At 39.9% G+C, this 26,604-nt stretch overlaps 1 protein-coding gene across 2 annotated transcripts in view; it reads right to left on the bottom strand.

Moving 5' to 3' along the window:
* Window positions 1-321: 321 nt before the first annotated feature.
* Window positions 322-26,604, bottom strand: part of LOC126470494 (membrane-associated guanylate kinase, WW and PDZ domain-containing protein 1) — a 407,605-nt gene continuing 381,322 nt past the window's right edge. For both annotated transcript variants that reach the window (XM_050098366.1, XM_050098367.1), the window contains exons 15-17: window positions 26,186-26,356; window positions 11,780-11,927; window positions 322-2,958 (exon numbers count right to left, since the gene is read on the bottom strand). In XM_050098366.1, coding sequence (XP_049954323.1) covers window positions 2,717-2,958; window positions 11,780-11,927; window positions 26,186-26,356 — 561 coding nt within the window. In that variant the 3' untranslated portion in view covers window positions 322-2,716. The remainder of the gene's footprint in view (window positions 2,959-11,779; window positions 11,928-26,185; window positions 26,357-26,604) is intronic.

Here is a 26,604-nt window from a genome sequence, read left to right as displayed (position 1 = left end):
AAAGCACAGAAATATTTTAGGATTAAAAGAGACACCTCACCAAATAGCAGAACGCTGAGTTGTCGACAGGCACACACAAAGGAGGAGGATGGGGAGGAAAAAAAAACTCACTAGCTTTCAGAACAAATCCCCAGATTTTATTCCAAAAGATAGCATGTTTTCTTTCTCTTTTGTGTGTGCCTGTCAATGAATCAACATTTCTGCTATTCTTCGAGGGGTTTCCTTTAGTCCTAAACTATTTATATTCTGCCATAACTTTCCTTATAACATTTAAAGCGTATAAATATTCACAGACACAGTACAACAAGTAGAAACAAAAAGTACACTTCATGTTTTATTTATTAATACCTGATGCTTGATTAACAGCCTCAAAGTGAGTCCGGCAAACATAGCCATAACATCATACTCAGTTATGCAATATTCACTCCACCTGTGAATTTAACAAACAATCTGGAGCTCAAATTATCTTTATCATCAGTAAAGGCTACAATACAATGATTGTTACAGTAGCTGTGGTAGCACATGTGCTCGGCTACAAAATGAATAGTAGTGGGAGGGTGCAGGGGTAACACCCCAAGCTTCCCATTCACTTCAGTGTTTCTGCTCCAAATCATACAGACAGATCCACTCCTCAAACTTTCATAAAATGTACTTATAGATGTAGAATGCAAGAGCATAAGGCAAATATGCAGTTATTTATTCCAAGTCACGGGAATGATTATTGCAATGTTTTTCTGCATTTAAAAAATTGTAACACGTCTACACAAAATACCATTTTAATCCATCATTGAAAACTGTGTGTCACAAACATAATTTGATGTTACCACTAATGTGATGCCTGAACATAAAATGATTCTCCAAATGGTTCCCCACAATGATTAAAGATCTAAGATTGGAAAATAACATAGAAATGCAATGTTCTCTCAGTCTTTCACATGACCCACTTGATTACAACAGAGTCTATAAAATGCAAATAAAGTACTATCCCACAATGTTTAATTTAGAAAATTCAGTATACAGCAGTTAGCACCTACATTATTTGGATTTTACAGAATCAGATGAAGCAGTCTAGAGGTTTTTAACTGCAATCAAATAAAATTATTTTCACAAACTGGAAAGGAAATGTAGATACTAACAGCAAATCTTTGGAAAATATTTATATGAAAGATGAGGGAAAATACTCTAAAAACAACTGTTACAATATTTTCTCATAGTGCTGAATTCAAAAAATTTTTGGAACTGTCAAGGGCCACTGCGTGCAAGTGTCATTAAATATCATGGTCCATGAATGACAATCTCAAAGTCCTGCGCAGACTTTGATTGATCTGTGTCAAAAAATACAATATTTTTTTTAAATAACTAAGGATACATGAGGGAAAAACTAAGATTTTTTGTAATGACATTTCAACAGTATGTCTTCCCACAGCAAAAAACTAAAAATACAATGAATTGCTTTAACAAATGTGAATGATAAAAGACTAGAATATTCTCTCAGTTATGGCAGTCAGCAAACTAATTACTCGCATTTACCATCATTTAAAATGCTATAAAACTCAATAATAACAATGTCACTATGCACCAAACAAAAATCTGAAGAACATAATGCAAAGATTTCACTGTATAAGAAGTAACCTGAACATTAACTAAGTACAACTTACATTTAATGGATTACAACAGACACAAATCACACAATATTTTCAGCATCATTCAGTATAAATTCATAATAATAAAAACCACACAACTTTCACTGGCACCCATCAACCATTCTGTGTACAAAAAGCAGGCAGGCAACTTTTCTGCCCATTGTACTGCAACTAGTAACTCTATACATGATTGTACAACAAAGATATTAAATTAAAATTTTGAATGTTGGATATACATTAACAGTAGCAGTTTTAATATGTACACATATTTACATATAACAGTCACAGAGAAATGAAATTGACATACACAGAATTCTCTATTAAATTTTTAAACACTCTGAATAAAAAATAAAAAAAACAAAATCTACAGAAAGCATTTTTCTTACAAACAACAACTTGAGTAAAATTGTAACAAAGTTCACAGAACAAATATACTTAAATTTATTGTAAGTGCTCTTTGAAAATCCTGGTTCTTTGCCTTACAGGACTTCTTATTCTTTATTACGGTATAATCAGAGTGTACAGCTAAGGCACAGATCTCTAAACAAAAAGAACTGAAATTCCTTTTGAACTTCAGGTACATCCTTTAACACACATCCTCTGCAGATTATTTGATATTTCACAGGCTGCTCTGCTCATTTCTGTAGTAGTCTTACAATCTTTTTACAGCCTCTCTCTTTGTGATATCAGCACAAACAGTACAGTCTGTTTCTTTTGACGCTGCCAGAGAGAGAGTAGCAAAGCACCGAAAGCAGCAGCAGCATGTTTATACAAACTACAGCTACAAAGGCAAACAGCAGATCCTGTCTGCGAACATTTTACGGGCAGAGTATGCTCCTGTTTATTTTAAGAGGAATCTTCTTCTCTCCACAGTCACATGTGAGATTCGACAGCATAAAAATGTGTCCCATCTTAGCATACATGAGATCAACGTGGACAAAAAAAAAGCATCCACAGCTAAGGAAAACATTCACATCTGTAGGTGATCCCTCTTTCAAGGACAAAGAGAAACATAAATGAACTGAATTAGGCACCAAAGCAAAGCAGCTGGCAGTGACATGATCGAATTACTGTCAGCTCTGGTTGTAACGGTGGTCCCAGTAAACTGGGTCCCCATTGCGGCCCCCATTTTGCTGTTGTTGTGGCTGCTGTTGCTGTTGCTGCTGCTGAGAAGGTGGCTGAGATGCTGGTTGTGCTGGTTGTTGTTGCTGCGCCAGTACACTACTTGGCCTCAGACCGGCAGGCTGCCCATGGGTGGGTGGGCATCCAGATGGGGGCGACGCAGCAGCTCCACTACCCAGACCACCTGAAGGCTCTGCACAACACATAAAAGGGCAAATTTGAGTCCTAAGACCACAAATATTTTGCAGCTTTCAGACAGGTACAATGACTTCACAATGTGAAATTAAAATGCAGCTCTAGTTTATACATGAAAATTACATGTGTATATTAACAGAAATAACCCATCTGGTATCTGATTATATTATCTCAATGTACAGGAAAACCGTTAAGATCAAATATACTACTTAAAGTTTCTACAATGTGCACAGATTTTTGGCCACACCTCATTAAATTAATGATATTGTTGATTTACATAAGCCATCTGTACATAAAGATACCTTTCTCCTTAAAGTGGAGGATATTCAAGCTCATGTGAGCTGTTTCTCTCACACTATGATGTAAACAGTGTCAGTAGCACCTGATGAAAAAGTCAAAAAATCTATATAAAAAGCTTTCAACTGAAAGGCATAGGCAATACTATACTGGACCTGATGAAAATGATTACATGAGCACATCCATACAATAAATCAAAGTATAAATTACATTTTGTTAAAGTAAACAATGAGAGTTTTAGATCTGACACAACTTATGTGATTGTTCACAGAAACATTGCTCGGAAAACATCCAGAAATTCTAGAAATGTGAGGTTCCCTTCAAATAAACTGCTGTTTTCACAACAAACACACAAAATCAGTATGAATTTGTATGAAACTGAATCGCATCAAATACAGAATGCACATTCAACTGTTTCTTGACAGAAAAATTCAAGTCTATGTGCAAAATGAAGAGGCCATTAGAAAGTCCATAATGACAGCCACAAAATTTATGGGATATGAGAAATAGCTTGGTATCACATTATAAAATTTATTCTCAACACAAAGGAGGACAGCTAGAAGAAAAGGCAACCAAACATTTAATTGCACTGTATGGCAATAATGACATGGGTATTGGTTCATGTTTGTTACTGATATACAATTCCAAAAGCAAAACTTCATAAAGACACACTAAAATTTTAGCAAATATGTATAGACATAAGTTATTTCAGGAATGATAATCTGGAACTGTAAACCTTTCTAGAGATCTTGAGAAACTGGTGCTCTGCAGTTTGCAAATACTATTTGTTAACTGACAATTTTGAAATACCATGGGCTGCACATAAAATGCTTAGTGTCTAAACTGGTATTTGGGTGTATAGCCCATCATCAGTGGCACATATGCAAAGGACAACAAATAACTGCATGACGTCAATCTCTACAACATAACAGTTGTATTCCTGTATGTACAGCTCTACGTTCATCTAGAAAGCAAAACACCAGGTGGATACCTAGAATACCTAGAATCCAATTATAACCATGTCTGTGTTAATATGATAAGGTATGAAATCTATCCTACCTCACTGTATACAATTTTATGCATCTCTATACTAATGAGATTTGTGTCAATTATAAATTATTTGTATGTACAGCTCTATGTTCATCTAGAAAGCAAAACACCAGGTGGATACCTAGAATCCAATTATAACCTTGTCTGTGTTAATATGATAAGGTATGAAATCTGTCCTACCTCACTGTATACAATTGTCACTTACGTTACAGCTGTCCAATATTAAACAATGACATTTCTTGGTCTCACTGGACACAACTGTTATAAAATGTAAATTCGGAACTGACAGATAGGCCAAAGAGTCTGTATTACACATCTCTTGTTACTTCTGAGATCATATAAATATGCACTGTGACACGCATTCATACATGTAAAATTACCATGTTTGGACAGTAAATATAAAAATGCAAAATGCACTCTAAGACATAATGACGTGCACCACGGATGAATTATCCAAATGGCATGGAAATCGGTAGATGTGATGCATTATGCAAGGATGAACAAATGATTACATTTCCAGAAAAATTTGATGATTTATTCAAGAGCAATCATCAAAATCTCAATCTGATTGGAAAGCCCTGCCCACAATGTACCAAACATTCTCGACTGGGGAGATATTGGGTGACCTTCCTGGCCGAGGTAAGATTTGGCAAGCCTGAAGACGAGCAGTAGAAACTCTCACCATCTGCAGTCAGGCTCAGTTCACAAAGGGACTCACCACTGAACAGAATTCTACTCTGGTCAATAAGATTCCAGGGTGAAGATGTGTCTGGAGACATACTGGACAGTGGTGGGATTCGGAAGCCCACCATACAGCCCAACTACCAGGAGTGATGTTCTGGAGTACCATTTCATTTCACAGCAGCAGCCCTTTTGTTGTCATTCACGCCATCCTTACAGCACAGTGGTATGTCGACAGTATTCTTCACCCCATTTTGTTGCCTTTAGTGGCAAGCCATCTGGGGCTTACATTTCAGCAAAATAATGCCCTTACATGTCACGAGTTGCTACAGCTTGTCTTCAATGCTTGCCAAACCTTCTTGTGGCCAGCAAGGCTGCCAGATCTTTCCCCAATTGAGAATATCTGGAACGTTTATGGGAAAGGCCCTCAAACCAGCTTGCAATTTTGATGATCAAATGCGCGAACTGAAAAGAATTTGGCATGATATCCCTCAGGAGGACATCTAATGACTATCAACCAGTGCCAAGCTGAATAAGTGCTTGTATAAAGGTCAGAGGTGGAGCAAGATATCACTGAATTGCTCAATTTGTGAAGCTCTTTCTCTTGAATAAGCCAGCCGTTGTGGCCGAGCAGTTCTAGGCACTTCAGTCCGGAACCGCACTGCTGCTACGGTCGCAGGGTTGAATCCTGCCTCGGGCATGGATGTGTGTGATGTCTTTAGGTTAGTTAGGTTTAAGTAGTTCTAAGTCTAGGTGACTGATGACCTCAGATGTTAAGTCCCATAGTGCTCAGAGCCATTTGAACCATCTCTTGAATAACTCATCATATTTGTCTGAGATTGTAATCATTTGTTTGTCTGTACATGAGCATCAAATCTACCGATTCCCATCCCATTTGGACAATTTATTCATGGTGCATTTTTTGTAGTACAGGCTCCATATATATGTTAAATGACAATTGTGTCCAACACGACCAAGAAATGGTACCATTTAAGATTTGACAGCTGCAACACACACAACTTGTGCACTGTGAGGTAGTATACATTTCATATTCTATCACAAAACACAGATATGGTTGTAAATGGATTCTAGGTATCTACGTTGTTGTTTGCTTTCTAGGTGAACATTGAACTGAATTACACAAATAATTTACAATTGACATGAATATCACTGATATATGATTTCATAATGTACATAGACTTATGTTTCAGCTGTTATGTGTACAACTGTTACATTGTAGAGACTGGTGTACAAACAACTGTTTGTTATCATTTGTATCAGTTGCTGCTGACAATGGGTTATATGCCTGAATGCCAGTTTAGCTAGTAAACATTTTAAGTGAAGCTCTGGTGTATAGAAGATGCTCTTTAACAATTAGTCCTCTTTGATAGTACTCCACATGTGTATGAGCAGTAGAATAAATCTCACTGCCCCATTTCCATGCACATGTGAAACACACTGCTGACTTGGCAGTATTCACATGTACTATGTGACAGTGTTATGGAAATCTGAACTTTAGATATTAGGTAATAAGTATCTGCTTTCCCCTGTATATTCGATAGATAAAATGTTGCAAGAAAGTGGAATGTTGCACGTCAGTTAATGTCTTGTGAGCCACCTCTCGACATTGTATAACTTATCTAAAATGTTGCACAGAATTAAACTCAATGTTCAAAACCTCTTAATACTTTCCATTTCACTGCTGAAAATAATAATGTTTGGTGTTTTTGATGCTGTGACATTAGACAGTGTAAAAAGTAGCATATCATTTTACAGAAGTGAGAGATGATTACTCAACAAGAGATGCTCTGATCAATAAAGAAATTTAAATTAAGAATAACAGTTATCAATATTTTATCACAATGGATTTTTCGGTAGAGTTGGACAGCTGGGTCTTTAATAACGATATTGAAATGTGACAGACAAGGTTAAAATACATAAAACAGTTTGAGTAACCTTCCTCAATTCCACAGAGGCATTATCTTACTAAACAGTGACATGTCATTATGCAGGAGAATATCAAATTGTTTGGATCTGTAACCTAAGCAGGCCTTCTTAACTGCTGTAACAGTTTGCTTCTTTACCTGAATTCCAACATACCCTTAATCCAGCAGCATGATACCACTTTCCCCTTCATTTGTGCAAAACAAAGAATTCCTGTATGTTTCAAACCATTTTAACTGCTAAGTATACTTCCTGAAGGGCTTTGTGAATAGCAGAAAAGAAACTTCTCAGTTACACCTCATCTGTTCCACTGGCTTCAGAACTGCATATACCTTTGAACTGAGAACTGTATATGCATTAAGAGAAGAATTCTGAAGACAATGTCAAAGGCAGTTAACTTTTTTTCAATCTCTTGGCACATACAAAGTTACACATGCAGATCTAAATGACTTATAAAACACTTATTTAAGAAGTGTACTATTCACTAAATTAGTTAATTACATTAATAATGGACATTCTTTGCCTGCAATGAATGGATGAAAAGGTCTTGTTGCTAACAGACTGTTGTTGAGAATTCATTCCATTTGAATGCAGGCAGCAGTATTGTATTCTGGTGTCTGAGGTACAGTATACATTTTGCATGCTTGTCACACCATGACCAGCTAATGTTTAATGTAATATGGTGGATAACTTGTCTCAGTACAAAGTTTACAAATAGTACCAGTCCTAAAAGCTGTCATGGTCAGCCTTGTTACCTCGTGCTGGAATGCATCCAGTACCTTCACATATGACAGTCTATTAGATTTGTGCACTGCCAATTTATAATGAAGGTGCTCAGGTACAAAGGCACACTACAGCTGGAAGTCAGCTCATCATCATTCACAGATGACAAATTTTAAAATGCTGAATACTTTTGAGTAAACGTCTTTTATGTCCTTCAGATGTGGCAAACACATATGTTCAAGATTGAAAATGAGGCCCATAAACCTCACGGACACCTTAAAATTGAGAACAGCAGACTTCATTCTAACTTCTGGAAAGCCAGAAGAAAGTTCTCAATGTTTTGAATACTTCCCAGGTATTCAGCTGGGTGGTGTCATCCAGAAGTTGCAATATTTTGTCAAGCCGACTACTTGCCATCTTCAGGCATTAATGATGTCTTGATTGTTTTCTGTTGGTGCCACCTCTATAACCAGTCCCCCACCTCCTCTCACCGGCAGTCTCTGCACATGAACATGGCAGACTGTGTGTGGTGGTGCAGGAAGTGCGACGTCAGGACTCAAGCCAGGTTTCTAGTTGCCTCACGGCCAGCACCAGACAATGGCCTCTGTTGGCATGACAAAACACATTCTTGTCTTTTTCAGTTACCGTGAAGGGAGCAGATTTCCACATAGCTTGCCACTGTGCTTTGATCATGTTCAAGCCTCAGTCCCTGGCTTTGCTTACTTAAAAGCCATTACTTTACTTATTAGTTTGTCATGTAGTTGGATCTCTACAGTCTCATCGAGAATACACTTCCTGAAGGTTTTCAGTTGCTGTACCAACTTGGTGCCATTGTAATTCATGGCAAGTGCATAGAAGATGCAGTGTCTACTACAGAATACTTTGTCAGTTGTTTGTTGTCTATGCAGTGTTAAAGCTCAAGTACATCTCTCGTGTCCTGTCTGGATACTTGGGCCTACATAAATTTTCCTGCACTGGAAGGGATGTGGCAGACTCCTTATATCTGAAGTCCTAGGTCATCCTCGACTGTTCCCAACAGTGCTTTCATCTTGAGTAGTGGGCGGCACAAGAACTTGACATTACTTTCCCGGAGTATCCTTCCGAATTTTGCTGATACGTTCCAGACATATGGGACGATTGCCATCAGAACTGGTTTCTCTTCATCCTCAGCAGGCTGTGTTTTCGGCTTCTTACTGCATGCCTCCTGCTGTCATACCCATTCACAACAAGATGTCCTAAGCGCACTAATCCACAGAGAACACAAAATTTCATAACATGGAAGTCTAGCAGCCAAATCGCAGCATCTAGAGGCCATGTTCCTTACAGCAGTCACCACCTACAACAAGCCTTAAGACCAAAGAAGCCAATCGTCAAAAACAATAAATCAGTTCGCATTGCTGGGTACTCTCCTCACTACATGTGGTTTAATCTCGTGAGTGACAACTCTTAAGGTACCCACAAAGCAGGCTACACAGTAAGCATGTGAAGCCTTAGAAATATCTGTGGCTGGATAACATCTGGCCCCTACTACTCCTCTATTTGAAATACCAATCACAAATTTATTTTAATCAAAATACACCCATTTTTACCATTTTAATTTTCTGTGTTATTTTTAACTTATTCTACAGAGAATTTGAAGGTTTCTGATGGTAGGCAAGATTTCGAAGGATGCACACATTTTTGCATGTATATGAAAAGCGAGCCCAATTCGGTATGGCATAAAGCTGTTTATTGTTTGTAATGCTGTGATTTGGCATATACCCAGGAAGAAAATTTGTACATGACAATAGCCCCAAAAACCACATGTTACGAAATTTTTGAACAGATTTCTAGAAAATTATTCTGAAAGATGTTGCATGGTATACATGCATCACCATCGTGCATCACATTTTGTATTTGAGTACTTATTGGAGTGCAAAATACCAACAATAGGTGTTTGCATGGCTAACAGAAAATATCTTCCTTAACGTACATTTGTCAAACTGAGAATGAGAAATGAAAAGATGATTTTTGAGAGAAGGGAATATCTGGTCTACATGCTCTCAAAATATATTTTTCGGATTATAATAATCAAAAACTAGAAGTGGATAACTTGAGATCAAATGATTGCTTGCAACAGAAAGCAATTGAAATAGTGGAACAAATTTTACTTTCCATGTTTGTGATGCCTATTACTATTTGTACCTCATAAGGGAACATATTGATGGAAGAATCACGTAAGCCCCCTATGTGGTTTCATGTAGAATACGGGAACTCTTTTGTAACACAAAGGTATGACCATCAATAAATTATTTCTCCTCCATGTCATGGCTTGTTAACACACTTAGTACCAGCAATTTTGATGGAAAGATACTACCTACTGAGAAAAAATTGCACCTGTCATACATCCAAAAAGTGTGTGCTGATGTATGAGGGTAATCCCAGAAGTAAGGTCTCCTATTTTTTTTATAAGTACATAGACCTGTTTATTTCGACAATGGTTTACATCAGTTTACAGCTTGAACATTTAGCTATTTTTTGACATAATCACCATTTCCGTTGATGCATTTTTGTAGACGATGTGTCAGTTTTTGTGTGCCTATGTCATACCAGCTCAACGCCAGGCTGTTCAGAAAGTTATGAACCTCTTCTTACACCTCGCCGTCGGAGCTGAATCGCTTTCCAACCAAATGTTCTTTTAACCTAGGGAACAGGTGATAGTTACTGTAGGCCAAGTCAGGACTATAGGGCGGGTGGGTGATTATGTTCCAATGAAACTGTTGCAGGAGAGCAACGGTGTGCCGAGCAATGTGTGGGCGAGCATTTTCATAGAGAATGTGTACGTCCTTGCTCAACATTCCTCTTCTACAGTTCTGAATTGCCCGTTTGAGTTTTTCAGAGTCTCATAGTACCTGTCAGTGTAAATTGTGGTCCCAGTGGGCATAAAGTCGACCAACAGTACCCCTTTCTGATCCCAAAAAACAGCTGTCATGACTTTACTGGCAGACTGTGTTTGTTTGAATTACCGTGGCTTTGGCAAAGAAGGATGCCGCCACTGGCGTGATTGTTGAATGGTCTCAGGTGTAAAGTGGTATGCCCAGGTTTCGACACCTGTGACAATTGAGTCCAGAAAGTTGTCCTGTTCTGCTGAAAGGTGGTGAAGAAATGCGCGGGAAGCATCAACTCATTGCCGCATGTGGTCCTCAGTCCGCATGTGTGGCAACCATCTTGCGCACACTTTCCGGTAGTTCAATGTTTCCGTTAAAATTCTGTGAGCAGTGGTTCGGGAAACCTCAGGAACCAACATGCAGAGATCATCCAGGGTGATCCGCTGATCTTCACACATGCTTTGCTCAACCTTCAACACTGTCTCCTCAGAAATGACAGTCTCCCACTCCTTTGTTCATTGTGAATTTCGGTCCAACCAGCTGCAAACTCTCTGCACCACTTCAAACATTTTTGACATCCATGCATGACTCACAATACACTTCCGTCAATTGGCAATGGATTTCAATCGGCGCAGTGCCCTTTGTGTTAAAAAACCGAATAACTGCGCGCAATTCGCACTTGGCAGTAACATCCAACAGGAGCTCCATTCTCAATGGCTGCCAAGCCAAGACTGAGCGCCTCAGCGCAGTGTGTGCATGTTTACAAACAGCGCATGAAGCACTCTTCACAACAGTGTGACCAACTGCCACACAAACAGAGTTCTGTACTTATAATAAAATAGAAGACCTTACTTTTGGGATTATCCTCATATGTAAGAGTCTGAAAGGAAAAGTATTAAAAAATACACATCTTGGCAGTGTCTAAATTGTGAAGCTGTTTTTGTATGCTTCATTCAGTACATACCACACTAAAGCAAATTATGTACAAAAATAAATTGCACAAGACTTCCTTTCGAATTAAAACATGACTTGGTAAAACATATCTTCGTATGCCTGCTATTTTAACTTATTATTACAATACCCTGATGAACAAGTAGACAATATTTGCATCTTTCACAGGATATCACATACAAATTTACTGAATTCACTGTTACAAAGCTATCATTTTCAAAAAATATGATAAAATCAGCAGCCCAGGTGTATCTGTCCCAAGTGTTTCAGGTCAATCTTGAATGTTTTAACAGGATAGCAATTTACCTCCAACAGGTGGTGGTGGTGGCACCTTGCCACCACGCCTCACCAGCAGTCTCACTGAAGGTCCTCCATTTCGAATAATTTCTATAGCCTCAGCATGTGTCATATTCTTCGTGTTGATTCCATTGATTTCTATTATTTGATCTCCAATCTAAAACAGAACAAAACAAATAAGAAATTTCATTTCACTTCTCCTCTCCATCCCCCCCCCCCCCCCTCTCTCTCTCTCTCTCTCTCTCTCTCTCTCTCTCTCTCTCTCTCTCTCTCATACACACACACACACACACACACACACACACACACACACATTCACTTTACTGAATACTCATACGGCCTGGTGCAATGCAGACAGAGGACTTAACTATGGGTACACTTTCTATATTAAATGAGGAGTACTCAGCGGGTATGAGCAGATAAAAATTTCACAATATGTATAAATCTCATAGATTTAGTCCCCTCGAGGATGCACACAGCCCTGCAGCAAATATAAATGATTTTAATACAAACAAAGTAGGTAGCTATTGTTCCAAAAGCTAGGAGTGCTCAACGTCATCTGTATGTGTAGAACAGTCGCCTTTCCACACACCAATCGTATATTTTCCATCATATTACTGTATCCACTAATATTTATAAACGTTGGTCGGGGCCGGTGGCCATTGAAGGAATGAAAATGAAGTATAAGGAGCTACATGTACATTATTACTCCACAAACCACCTTATGGTGTCTGATGGAGGTTACTTCTGGTGCCACTCGCCTTCCTCCCTTCATGTTTCATTCGAAAATGATGGATGGGAAGAATAACTGTTAATAAACTGCCATATGAGCTCTAAGTTCTTTGAATTCTCTGATTTTCTTGTAGACATTTCACAAGTCATATGTAAGAGGAAGTAACATGTAGCCTGACTCTTCCCAGAATAACCGCTCTCAGAACTTCAGCCGTAAACTTCTACATGATGCACAAAGCTTCTCTTACAGCATTTGCCATTGGGGTTTGTCGAGAACCTCTGTAATGCTCCCCTCCTTATGAAACAGTACCAATATGAAATGTACCACTCTTCACTGCATCTCCTCTACATCTTCTATTAAAGAAACCTGGTAAAGATTCCAGACTGAGGAGCAATACTCAAGAATTGGTGTTACAAGTGTCTTGTAAGCCACTTCTTTTATGGATTAATTACATCCCCTTACGATTCCTCCAATGAATCTCCACCTAGCATATGATTTTCCTGCGATTAGTTTTATGTGGTGATTGCACTTAGATAACTCCGGATCATTATTTATAGATACTTCACCGTTGTTAGTGCTTTCAGCAAATTATCATCAATAGTATTACCGAAAAGTAGTGGATCTCGTTCTCTATTTATGTGCAATACATTGCATATACATATGAGATGAACATCAACATCAGCAAAATGAGGATAATTGAATGTAGTTGAATTATATCAAGTGATGTTGAGGAAATCAGATTAGGAAATGAGACACTTAAAGTACTAGATGAGTTTTGCTATTTGGGCAGCAAAATAACTGATTATGGTTTAAATAGAGAGGATATAAAATGTAGACTGACAATGGCAAGAAAAGCATTTCTAAAGAAGAGAAATTCGTTAACAGCAGTGCAGATTTAAGCATCAGAAAGTCTTTTCTGAAAGTATTTGAATGGAGTGTATGGAAGTGAAACATGGACTATAAACAGTTTACACGAGAAGAGAACGGAAGATTCTGAAATGTGGTGCTACAGAAGAATGCTGAAGATTAGATGGGTATATCATGTAACTAATGAAGAGGTACTGAATAGAATTCGGAAGAAAAGAAATTTGTGGCATAACCTGACTAGAAGAATGATTTTCGACTGTACAACAAAGCACGGAAGTTGACACACATGATGTATAGTGGACCTGATATTATACCATTTTTAGGTTGAAGAAAAAATATGGAATTGTTTCTTATGTGTCTTATCAATCAATCTCAAAAGATCCGATATATTAATACACTGGACAAAATTAAATAGTTATATGGTGACTGCACTTAATGAACAAATGGCTGTGGAAGTGAAAGACATCCTAGTTTCACAACCAAATACTGAGAGATATATCTCTATGAAGTATGAGGTTGTAATGCACTTGTTGCAGTCAGAAGTCAAAAGACTCCAAAAATTGCTTCACAATGAAGAATTTGTGACCACAAACTATCTCCATTACGTTATCTTTGCACAATGGCAGGTTATGAAATTAATGACTATATTTCATGCAATATATGGCTGACATGGTTTCCTGAGGATGCACAGAAAATACATTTTGCACTGGTGACCTCAAAGTTCTCACTCAAACTGCTGACCAAATAGACAAGATGTATCCACATAAGGGTACCACAACCATTTCAATCAGGACAGAGAATCCTCTGGAAGTGCTGCAGATAAGTAGCTAAACTGTCTAAGCAATTTATGGTCTTAAAAATATGGCGCTCCACCTGTGTGTCACAACATGAATGCTTTTCCAGCAAAATCAAATGTCTGTCCAACAGGGAGAATATCTGCTGGTATCAAAGAAAACTTTGAGCTGCAGCCTATCAGTATTAACCACTTTGTGTCAAGAAAAATGCTGCCAGAAATCAAGTGGTGGTGGTGACCAATTTTAAACTGGGCAGTTACCGACTGTTCATAAGGGAGCACTCTACCAAGCTATAATTCCCTATTGGTACAGGCGCTGAAGTCTCAATTTACCCTTATTCTCATCTTCTCCATGAAACACTGATGGTAGTTACCTGTACACTGCAAATGGATATTTCATAAAATCCAACAAACACATAAATTTTCATCTCAACTTCAATCTTCAACATGAATTCATGTGGAGGTTCACTGTAGCTGACATGTTATACCCAATTGGGGGGCAGATATGTTAACATTTTACGGCCTCTTCATCAATCATCACTGTCTGCTTGACTCTACAACATCTTTTTCTATTTGTGGACACCTAAGCCATGCCAACCATGCTGACACCACAGGGACTCCAGGTGATTCACTATATTATGGCTTACTTTGCTGGTTCCCTGAAGTCAAACATTCATCACCTACTCTAGCAGTAGTAAATATCTCAACAGTATATCACACTGTCAGCAAACCAGAAACACCTGCCCATGCAAGGCCGCATCATCTACCTCCATACAAACTCAAGATTGCAAAGCACGAGTTACCTTTCATGTTAGCACAGCGGATCTGTTGTGCTTCGGATGGTAGCTGGGCCTCGTAACTCCGTATTGTCCCTTATGAGATCAACAGGTGGCATCCTTGTGGCAAAAATCATCAGGTTAACACCAGAACAATACCCAGTCACTAGCCTTTGCCACAAATCAAAGTTTGCTACACACATTCATGGCAAGACAGTTTTCCCCATGATCAACATGTCATCTGTGCTTTCAGTCAGATACCCATTGCACTTTTTCCCCCCCCCCCCCCCCCCCTCCACTTGCCGCCCTGATTTTACGACCCACCACCTAAGTGCTTAAGGTGGGTCTATTTTGACCACTTGGCCGCTACGACCGGTGTGCGGACTCTGATGTAGTTGATGAAACTCACACCAGTTCCCGCATCCCCCATTGCACTAGAAGATATACCCAAAACCACTGATTACATGCCTTACGGACTCTCAGAATTACAGCAAATGCCATTTGGATTGTGTAATGCTGGCCAGGCTTGTCAGCACTTCAAGGACGAAATAAGTAGAGACTTAAGAGTTCTGTTACATCTACACTGATGAACTGCTTGTCGTTCGGCAAGGCAAACCATCTAGCCCATCTACAACCATTATCACTAGACCACAAAAACACAGCTCAGTGATTAACCCCTCAAAATGTGTCATTTTTGGAGCAACACAGTAAAATTCTTAGGGTATCTTATCAATGCACAAGGAATCTGCCACCTCAAATCAAAATGGAAGCTACTTCTCAGTTTGCACAGATCACGACAACACGTGAATTACACTGTTTCTTGGACTGGACCAATTTTTATTAACATTTTGTACACAATGATGCATTGTCGGCAGCTCCTCTCTAGGAATTTCTAAAATATTCATTGAAACCTCGCGACATACTGCAGTACACTGATGAAAAGAAAGCATCCATTACTAAAGTGTAAACTGTATTAGCTCATCCTCAGCCTGATGTGCCTTTCGCTGCTATAGTGATGCATCAACAACTATCACTGGAGATGTATTACAACATGAGTGGCAACTTCTAGCTTTCTTCAACACCAAATTACCACCACTACAAGCAAACTGATTAACTTACATCTGTACCCTCCACATCAATCAAAAAGTTTACGCACAAGCTTGAAGGTAAACCATGAACCACCTGCATTCACCTTCTGAAAGAAGTCACACAATGCACTAACACACCAGTTGCAATATTTTGGCATTGTAGGACAATTTACTATGGGTATTCAACATTTTGGTGGTTAGCAGAAAGGATCAACAGATGCTCTCTCTCTGCACTGCCATTGTGAAGGAACTTGATTCCATAACACTTGTCAGTCCTATACTGCAACATATCCACATCACAAGTGCTAGTGTTTGTTAATGTGAGACAAGAGATAAAAAGCAATCTGAGATAAAATCACACTCACTCTCAGCCAGTGTCACCCACGATCACATGCACAATCACACTAGCCCATACCACGGAAAAAAGCGTTAAAATTGTTCAGATGTTGTGAAACTATTAAGTAAAACTAAGTAAGACAAGAGGGAAATGAAAATAAATTCATAGCAATGTGTGACTGGCTGATCAGTTGCCAAAAAACCCCTGATAAGACATTAAAAACGTAACCCTAAAATTTTAGGGAACAAGTTGGACACGTCACTAAATTTTAAAAGTCGTACCCAATTCATTTGATAGTCAATTAAAATCGAAGGCAAATCTTTCAACAGACGAGCTGCTGCCCTTTGGTCTGAAAATAAAACACAGTCTAGTAAAATGTGGCGCAGTGTGATCTGTATGCCACAAGCACCACAAACTGCAGGGTCCTCCTGCAAGAGCAAGAAGTCACGCATCATAGCACTGTGGCCTATACAAAGACAAACGAGGAGGACCTCGTCCTATCCGTGTGGCTGGGCGAAGGTATGTCACAGCTGTGTTTTAGACTTTACTAGACATAGCTTATTGTCTGTCACTTACAGTCACTTTTCTATCCACCCGTGCACGACTTCATACCTCAACTGTGATGCGATAGCAGGCAGGGGGATGGCACAGTGAACGAACTGAGGATCGTAACATGTCTCCTTGGCTCTTACATCCACCCTTTCATTCCTCACAATACTCATGTCCCCTGGCATTCAGCACAATGACCCCCCAGCCTTTGTAGGTGGAGGTGGGCATCCCGGACAACTTTATCTACTGGGTACAGGCATTGTACGGAGTCAAGAGCACTCAGGGAATTGGGGAATACAAGGAATTTAGCATTTTAAACATGTCTCATTTGCTCCAATGTCCACTAGATTGCATATAATTCTGCGTCAAAGATGGTAAAGTCTCGAGGCAGGCAGATCTTGAGGACACAATCAGGGAGCACAACAGAGCAAACAGTGTTCCCCTGTTTACCTGTAAATACAGCTAGAGTTGTGGTGCTTAGTTAAAATGTCATAAAATAATATATTAAAAATATAAAGTATATGCAGGAGTGCAATCTCTCCTGCACTGCACTAGTTCTAAAATTACTGGAGTAACCAAGGTGGCAGGCAGTTAAAACTGTGGATTTGGAATTGCACTTGCTCCACGGCAAGTGACTCTAGCACATGCAGCACACAGATCCCGAACAGCCTCGTTGCTCACGGACGATTGGAGAAAAGGCATTCCAGAGACAGACAAGCAACAGTATGGCGTGCTGATAAATTTTGAGCAGCGAGGAACTTACACACCTGATGCACCATGAGGAACTGCTGCCAGATGGAGAGTGGCGGTTCCTCACCCTCAGCACAGAGACTGGGTATGGGGCTGGTCCTATATGCACCAGTGGCCAGCCTAACCCCTCGTGGTGGATAGTGTCAATCATCTTCAAATGAGAAGGTCTCATTGATGCACGCACTGTGCACCCGTAGTCTAGCCGCGGTCCCACAAAATCCCTATAAAACTGAAGCAGACGTGCCCTGTCTGCTTTCCAAGACCTGTGGCTAATACACTTTAGGATGATTCAATGCCTTCTGGCATTCAGATCTCTCAGGTGTGGTAAGCACAATAGTTTGGAAAACAAAATGAGGCCCAGAAACCACCGGGTCTTTAAAATGTTGAATAGTGTCCCTCATATGCAAGTCAGGTAAATTGAAAATATGACAAGAATGATTAAAATGAACACACACACACACACACACACACACACACACACACATGCGCGCGCATGCCTCTGCACTGTAATTTGCAACTGATGAGTTGCTATTGCAACACTGGAGGAAGAACAGAAATCAGTAAAATCATCCACAAATAAGAAGCACTGTATGGGACTTCTTACAACAGACTTAATATTGTTTATGGCTATGGCAAAGACATTAACACTTAAAACACTGCTGCTCAAAATGATCCAACAGCACATCATCAACTCGGGATAAAAAAAAGTGCTTGGGCAGGAAGGTCTGTATGATGATTAGGAGGAGGCTATGAAAGCCCCATTGGTTGAACAGCTCTAAAATACTGTAGTCTCCATGTAGTGTAATATGTCTTACTCATGTCAAAGAAAATTCTGATACAGTGATGCTTACATAGGAAATCCTGCTTAATACCCGCCTCCAGCAGGGTCAAGTTGTTGACAGTGGATCGAACTGTCCTGAATCCACACTGACAGCGACTAAGGAGTCACCATTCATTTCAGTTCAAATGGCTCTGAGCATTATGGGACTCAACTTCTGAGGTCATTAGTCCCCTAGAACTTAGAATTAGTCAAACGTAACTAACCTAAGGACATCACACACATCCATGCCCAAGGCAGGATTTGAACCTGCGACCGTAGCGGTCTTGCGGTTCCAGACTGCAGCACCTAGAACAGCACGGCCACTTCGGCAGGCTTCATTTCAGTTTTTTCTACACAACTTGTTAAGGTAACACTCCAATAACTACTGGGACATGTTTGGTCCTTTCCCGGTTTGAATTGTCACTCACCACAAATTGGGAAAGTAACCTGTCAGCTATTCAAATTAAGACATTTGAGGAGGACTTCCTTAGACAGCTGCTTGCAAATGCTGAAGCATATTGTGCTGGATTTGGTCATGACTGGGTGCAGTATCACGAGGTTCAGAAACCACAGAATCTAGCTCCCACGTAGAAAATTGGCAGTTGTAAGACTTGGAATTTTTGTATCTGAAACCCAGCTGGTCCTTCTCTACAGTCTCATGGTAGTGGCAGAAATCCAGATTCTGACTTGCATTGGCACTAGAAACTGCAAAATGCTCTGCCATCACATGGGCGATGTCCCCAGGTTTTGTTTAAACATGTCCCTATTTTAGCAATGCTGCTATTGGTGAATGACAGTATTTACCAGAAATCATCCTGACAGTTTCCCATACTTTTGCAGAACAAGTGGAATGGTTGATTGAGTCCAAGAATGCTTGCCTTGACCTCTTCTTTTTCTCCTTACTTAATCATTGACCTTTGGCTCTCATGACTCAAAAGGCTGCCAGTTTATCTGCTGTTGACCATTGTAGAGCTGCGCACCTGTACGGATTGCTGAGCTGCACTCATTGGTCCACCAAGGTACACAATGTCTCCTAAGATGACCAGAGGACGTTGGGATGGATATGTCAGCAACAAGGTGGATCACTCATGTGAAATGGTCCACCCATTCCTGAACACTGCCTCAGTGATCAAACACAGCCAGCTGGTGGAACAGCATGCAGTTCGCTCTGCTAACCATCCATTTCAGTGGCTTCCTTTCTAGTAATGCTCCACAGTGAGAATTGGTCACTAGAATGAAGATCATTGGTTGCTTCCCTCTGAGCTGAGTCTGCAATGGCTGGAGAGCAGAAACAGACGTTGATGGCTGAGGACACAACCCGTTAACAGTCAAGTAATGAGGGGGACTGCCTCTGTTGAAGGTACACATCTCTCGAGACATCACAAGGCTCTCCAAAACTTGACCCCTAGAGTTTGAGCCCCATAATAAATTACGAGACTGAAGTCACTAAATAGGAGAAATGGGTGGAAGAGTTGTTCTATAAGGCCTGTAAGAGCCTCAGAGGCTATCGCATCCTGTGGAGGCAAATACAGTGAGCAAACAGTGACCTTCTGACCCATATGAACTTCAATGGCTACTGCCTGTAGATCAGTAACCAAGGAGAGAGCAGAGGAGTGGTGTGTATCACTGACAAATACTGCAATCTTTCCATTGGCTCTTTTCCCAGTCAGGTCATCCTTGTGGTGGAGGGTATAGCCCCATAGCACAGGGATATCAGTGGCCTTAAAATGTGTTTCTTGTAAACAAAAGGACAAGGGGTGCACCTATGCTAGGAGTTTCAGTTCCTCAACAAGAGACCTAAACCCATTCATGATCCACTGTGGTATGGTCGCTATTTACTGTGGGGTGTTGCACTTTCGCCCTGTCTCTCCACTGGGTGCGGAGCCTGAAATGGGTGGCAGTTAAGTCTTGGGGCGATATAATTGACCCTGGCAGACTTAACATTCCACTGGCTCTGAAGCAGACTCACGATAACCATCAGGCTAAATGATGTCAACGTGATCTGACAGTTTGTTACCTCTTTTTGCCTGAGTTTGAAGCTTCTTGTTTGCTTTTTTTGGTAGGGAAGGCTTTGTAGAAACTTCCACTGCAGCAGTAGAGGCAGTGCTGGACAGTTTATTGGACTCTGCCCTGGCTCTAAAATTACTACAGCTTTACAAGTGCATTGACAAATGCAGGGAGTAGTGCTGACACTAGCAACTTTCATTTGTGTAGAGGTATCAGCTGTTGGAAGAGGCTTTTGAAGAGCTGAAGTGAAATATGTAGTGAATATGGGAGGCTGCATGGCCTTATACAAGTTTTTGGCATCACCATATGGGTGCGCTTTCTTGCTTTAAGCTCCTGTATCTTCCTCTCTTTAAGGTAGATGCTGCAGTCTCAACTCCAGGCAGGGTGATGCCCAGAGCAATATACAGACTTGGGAGTAGATGAACAAATGACATCTTCATTGGCAGCCTTACCACATTTGCCACAAATGGTTTCTCCCTTACATCCTAGAGTGGTGTCCTCAAAGTGCTGGCATTTAAAACAGAGCATTAGGTTGGGAACACAGGGCCGCATACTTATGCAAAGCAAACCTGCCTTGATATGCTCTGGGAGTTTTGTGCTATTAAAGGTAAGGGTAAAGGAGTTGGATTTTATCAGATCCCCATTTACACTTTTCACAATATTCTTCATGTTGACAGTACCTTCTTGAGCCCTTCATCTTTCAGTTCTTCTTTGAGAATATCATCAAGCTATCTACATGACACAATACCTTTGCTGTAGTTCATGGTATTGTGGAGGTCCATTTTGATAGCATATTCCACGAGACATTTAGCTTTCCAGAGGTTCGGCACTTGTTGGGAACTAGAAGTTTGAACCACCAGTGTTCCATTTCACAATCACTTGACTGATTTTAAATTGCCAGCAATGCCCTCTAAATCTTTATGCTGCCTTTCTTTCCTTTTAACAATCAAAAACACATTCTGACCAGAAGTATGTATTCTGTTATAATAAACTGAAGAACTCTGAATAATCCTTGAGTCAGGAAAACTGGCTACACGAGATCACTGGTCAAATTGAGTACTGACACCCACCAGTGGTACACTCATTCCTCTGGAAGTTGCGAAGTTTAATTTAGAGGGTTCCATTTTGGTCCCACAAGCAGCTAGGAAAATAAGGGTCCACTCAGAGAGAGCCCCGTTTGCCTTAGTGAGCCTTATGCAAGTGAAGTGCTGTAGGTTTTTCAGAGGTTGCCCACTAATGACTGTTCCACCTCAACAGCCATCTGTCCAACTGGCACAAACAGAGATTCTGATCATCTTCATGATCCAGGAAGATAAGCCAAGATCCCCAGCCCCTGTGACACACAAAAGTCCCTGCTGCACCATATGGTGGTCTCTGAAACATGCTTCAGAGCTTAATGAATGATTCAAGCATGTCTAGATTAACATCAATGGACTTTTACTACTGCCAAAATAATACCAATATTGCCAGACAGCAACTGACCAATTCTCCCATTGACCTGTAGCCAACCTAATGAAGGATGCAACAGATATGGGCCAACAAAGTTCGAATAGTTTGCACTGGAGATGGTCACACAGTGACTGACATCGATCTGTAAAATAAAGGATTTCAACCTTTATGACCAATGCTGCCACAGCAGCAACTGTAGCAACAACCCTCTTTCGTGAGTGGATTCCCTGCTTCAGCATACCCCTATGCATTGCTGCTGACCAGGGCAAACAGTTCAAGTCATACTTCTTTCGGGTACTTTCAACATTGCTTGACACACCAAATTCGTACTGCGACTACTAACCTGCCCCCAATAGCCTCGTAGAACGTCTCCATCGACAATTTAATACCTCTCTCAGATGTCATGCCATAGAACACTGGACTGAGCTTTCCTAATGTCCTACTAGGCCTCTAAATGGGTTTGAAAGAAGATCTCAATGTGACAATGGCTCAATTAGTGTATCAACAAAGACTATGTTTGGAGAATTCTTCACTGATACATCAAATAATATTACTGAAGCCTCAGAATTTGCACTAAATCTGCACTCACAAATCTGTAGGCTTCACATGGCTATTACAAAGTAATGTAATATGCTGTGGCTATTCATTTTCTACAAACTGCATTCCTGCAAACAGATTTTTATCTGAAACAATGCCACTCTAAAACCTCTCCAACCAGTGTATGACAGTCTATATATGCTACTGGCATACTGTGACAGAACAGTTGATGCTGTCATCAGTGGCTCTTCCACCACAATATCCATCAACAGATCTAAGCCAGTCTTTACCCTAGATGAGACTTGCAGCAGTTCAAAGTCAGCAGCTAACACCAAGCCCCACTCTTCTACTGCAACAGCCTGTGCCTCTGAGAGAAGTTCTAGTCATCATTCATTCTGTTACATTTTATGTACAGTGTAGAGTCTGAGTTTTTATGTTGTCTCTGGACTCAGAACAAACTAATTCTATATAGATGTTCTTTGCAGTTTACGATTATGCAATGTAATTAACTATTATATTTTGTGTTGAACAAACTGTATTTCCACATGACAGACACCAAGAGAATCCAGTGAGCCTCTATTACCCAACTCCAGTATGTTACCTACAAGACGTGACCCTATTTATTTGTGGAATCCAGTTTATGGTTTGGTAACTTCCATAGAAAGCTAAGATGTGGAGATATTCCAAACACTTTCTACAAAACATCTAGAAGGACCACATAAGTCATCAACAGAAGGAATATCAAATAAACACTAAATGTCACAGTATTACTGCCTCTGATAAAAGATAATTTCACTCTACTTTCTACTCAAAAAGTGTAGAGGTGACAATTACACCAAGTCCAGATTCCCAAAACACAAAGAAGCATAGCTGAAAGACAACAGCTTTAACATGATCTTAAGTAAGGTATCATCCGGAGTTCACAGTGCCAGCCAAAGTTGGCAATGCAAACCAGTCCCACAGACATTGGCAAGTGCTAGCTACAATCTGCAAAAATCTATCAGGACCATCACAAATTTAAGAGGTAATATAACAGAGATATAATTGTCGAGATGGGGAAAGGATTCCTATGGAATAAAATTCTTAAATTTTAGATAAGTTTCTACTCAGACTTGACTCTTTACATTAGAGGAGGGGATGGGAAAATGTGACAGTGAAGTGAAGACTGCACAACAACCTTTGCAAAGTACTTCAACATACAAGGTAGAAGGTGCACAGGAAAAATTTCATTTCCACTCCAACAATGTCACTAACTTTGACTCTATCCCATGTGTCTAGTGCAATATCAAGCAAATCTTCTCCAGGTCAAGTCAGCAACACAGAATTGTGGAATATACATACGAGGGGCGTTTGAAAAGTCCGTGCGAAAATAAAAACTACTTACGTGTTTGGGGTAAACCTTTTTTATTTTTTGACATATTCTCCTTTTAGACTTATACACTTTGTCCAACGCTGTTCTAATTTGTTGATCCCTTCTGAATAATAGGAATTGTCAAAGTCTGCAAAATAGCTATTAGTTGCTGCAATCACCTCCTCATTTGAATAAAATCTTTGTCCCGCCAGCCATTTCTTCAAATTGGGGAACAAATAGTAGTCTGAGGGGGCCAAGTCTGGAGAATAGGGGGGATGTGAAACAAGTTGGAATCCTATTTCCATTAATTTTGCGACCACAAGTGCTGAGGTGTGTGCTGGTGCACTGTCGTGATGGAAAAGGACTTTTTTACTGTCCAGTCGCCGGCATTTTTCTTGCAGCTCGGTTTTCAAATGGTCCAATAACGATGAATAATATTCATCCATTATAGTTTTACCCTTTTCCAGATAGTCGATGAGGATTATACCTTCAGAATCCCAAAAGACAGTTGCCATAACCTATCCGACCAAAGGAATGGTCTTCGCCTATTTTGGTGCAGATTCTCCCTTGGTGACTCATTGTTTAGATTGTTGTTTGGTCTCAGGAGTATAGTAATGTATCCATGTTTCATCCACAGTGACGAAACGATGCTTAAAGTCCTGCGGGTTCTTCCTGAATAGCTGCAAACCATCCTTGCAATACTTCACACGATTCCATTTTTGGTCAAGCGTGAGCAATCGCGGAACCCATCTTGTGGATAGCTTCCATATGTCCCAATGTTTATGCATAATATTATTTATACATTCATTTTAGATGCCCACAGCATTAGCAGTAATCCATAACTATACCATGGATTTTACCAATGATTTCTGGAGTCGTAACCTCTACAGCGTGTCCAGAACGTTCAGCATCACTTGAGCCCATATGGCTTCTCCGAAAATTTTGAAACCACTTATAAACTGTTCTAATCGAAGGTGTAGAGTCACCATAATGTTTATCAAGCTTCTCTTTAGTCTCCTGAGGCATTTTGCCTTTCATAAAGTACTGTTTAATCACAACACGAAATTCTTTTTCGTCCATTTTTTGACAATCACTCACCTTCCTTGATACACACAAATGCCAAACACAAAGAAATAGACCAATATGGCTGAAACTTGGTGTGCGTTCTTTCCAAAGATGCTACTAACTAAACATGACCTCTATACGTGCTGGTGGTGCCATCTCTCTGACTTTGCACGGACTTTTCAAACGCCCCTCGTAAAAAGAGTTAATCTGCAAGATAATATCAAACAGCAGGTTGCAGAAACACTATCACATGATTAGCATGAGCTATCGTTAACGCACTACACAACAAAGAAGACAAATCAGCCCTTAACACCTAAAAAGATCTCCCTACTATTGATAAGACACATCTTTTCTAAGGGATTACTCAAGAGAGTAGAAGCATAATAGGACCAATGCACAGGAGAATAGCAAGCTGGATTTACGAAGTCAGGGTCGTACGCATAACAAAAGCCAATACTCAGAAGTATTCTTATGAAGGTAACCTTAACATTTCACTCTACATTGTAATTTTCATAGGCTTCCAGAACAGCTATGATTCTGTAAACAAGCAACCAGTTCTCAAGATACTCACTGAACTGGTACTTGATAACAAAACACTGAGTCATGTGTGAAACCACTGTAAATAACACCATAGCCAGTACTAATTCCAGGAAGGACTGAAACAGAGCTTTTGGATTATAGCTGATGTTTGATGAGGGGACAGCTTGATTTATCTGGATCATTTTCTTTGCCCTCACAAAGCAGAGTTTCTGCCAAAACGCCAGTAAATGAAGCATTTAATCTCACATATTTTGCAAGAAGCTGATAAAGCTGAATACTTTATGTTGTATGAAACTATTAAATCTCTCCCGAGAACTTGTAATTTGCATGGAGAAGCCAAAGTAGTAATACCCATTCTTCATTTTTTAAACTGTGTTTTAAACTGCCAAAGTTAAAAGTAACATTAGTACTTTATTTACAAAACCATCCTCCATGCCTTACTAGATCCCTTTGGGAGGTGGGGGATAAGGGAAGGGGGTTTCTAACATGCATAAATGACAGAAGTCTTAAGATAATCACCACTCACTTCTAATTTTGCATGCAGTGGAAAAAAGTATCTAACAAGAAATCCAGCTAACGACAGAGATTTTAAAATACTACATCACTTTCCTGAAATTAGTACTGTGACAGGAAATGCAGGACATTACATAAATATGGTCACATTTTCATAACTCAATATTATGATAAAATTAATGCAATGGTAGATATCAATGGTAGATGACTGTACCATTCACTATAACACTCACTACTTACTTTTAGTCTATTGTCCAATGCTGCAGGCCCATTTTCAGCAATCTGTAGTACAAACAATGGCATATTCTGGAATTCACGGCCACCTCTGATACTAAAGCCAAACCCTCTAGTTCCTCGGCTGAGCTCCACAGCATGATATTGTTCATCTTCGCCTCCTAGTACATCATCATCCTGCAGCAGTAATAGAACAATAAAAACTAAGTTACCCTTTAAATATTCTGGCAGTTTTGCATTACACAGGAATAAACCAAACAGAAATGACAAAATGAGAACTGTGAATATTTCTATAATCAGCTGACCATTTTTCCTGGTCCTTACAATGCCCATGTATCATATATTGACTGTACCCATTATCCAAAGGCATGCAGAGGTCTGTAGCTCTCTAGTATACGAACGTCACCCATTGTAAAGTGCTGAGG

Source organism: Schistocerca serialis, chromosome 3 (assembly GCF_023864345.2).
Source record: "Schistocerca serialis cubense isolate TAMUIC-IGC-003099 chromosome 3, iqSchSeri2.2, whole genome shotgun sequence".
NCBI lineage: Eukaryota > Metazoa > Arthropoda > Insecta > Orthoptera > Acrididae > Schistocerca > Schistocerca serialis.
Note: the sequence above shows the minus strand (reverse complement) of the source record. Positions and strands in the feature narration are given on the sequence as shown.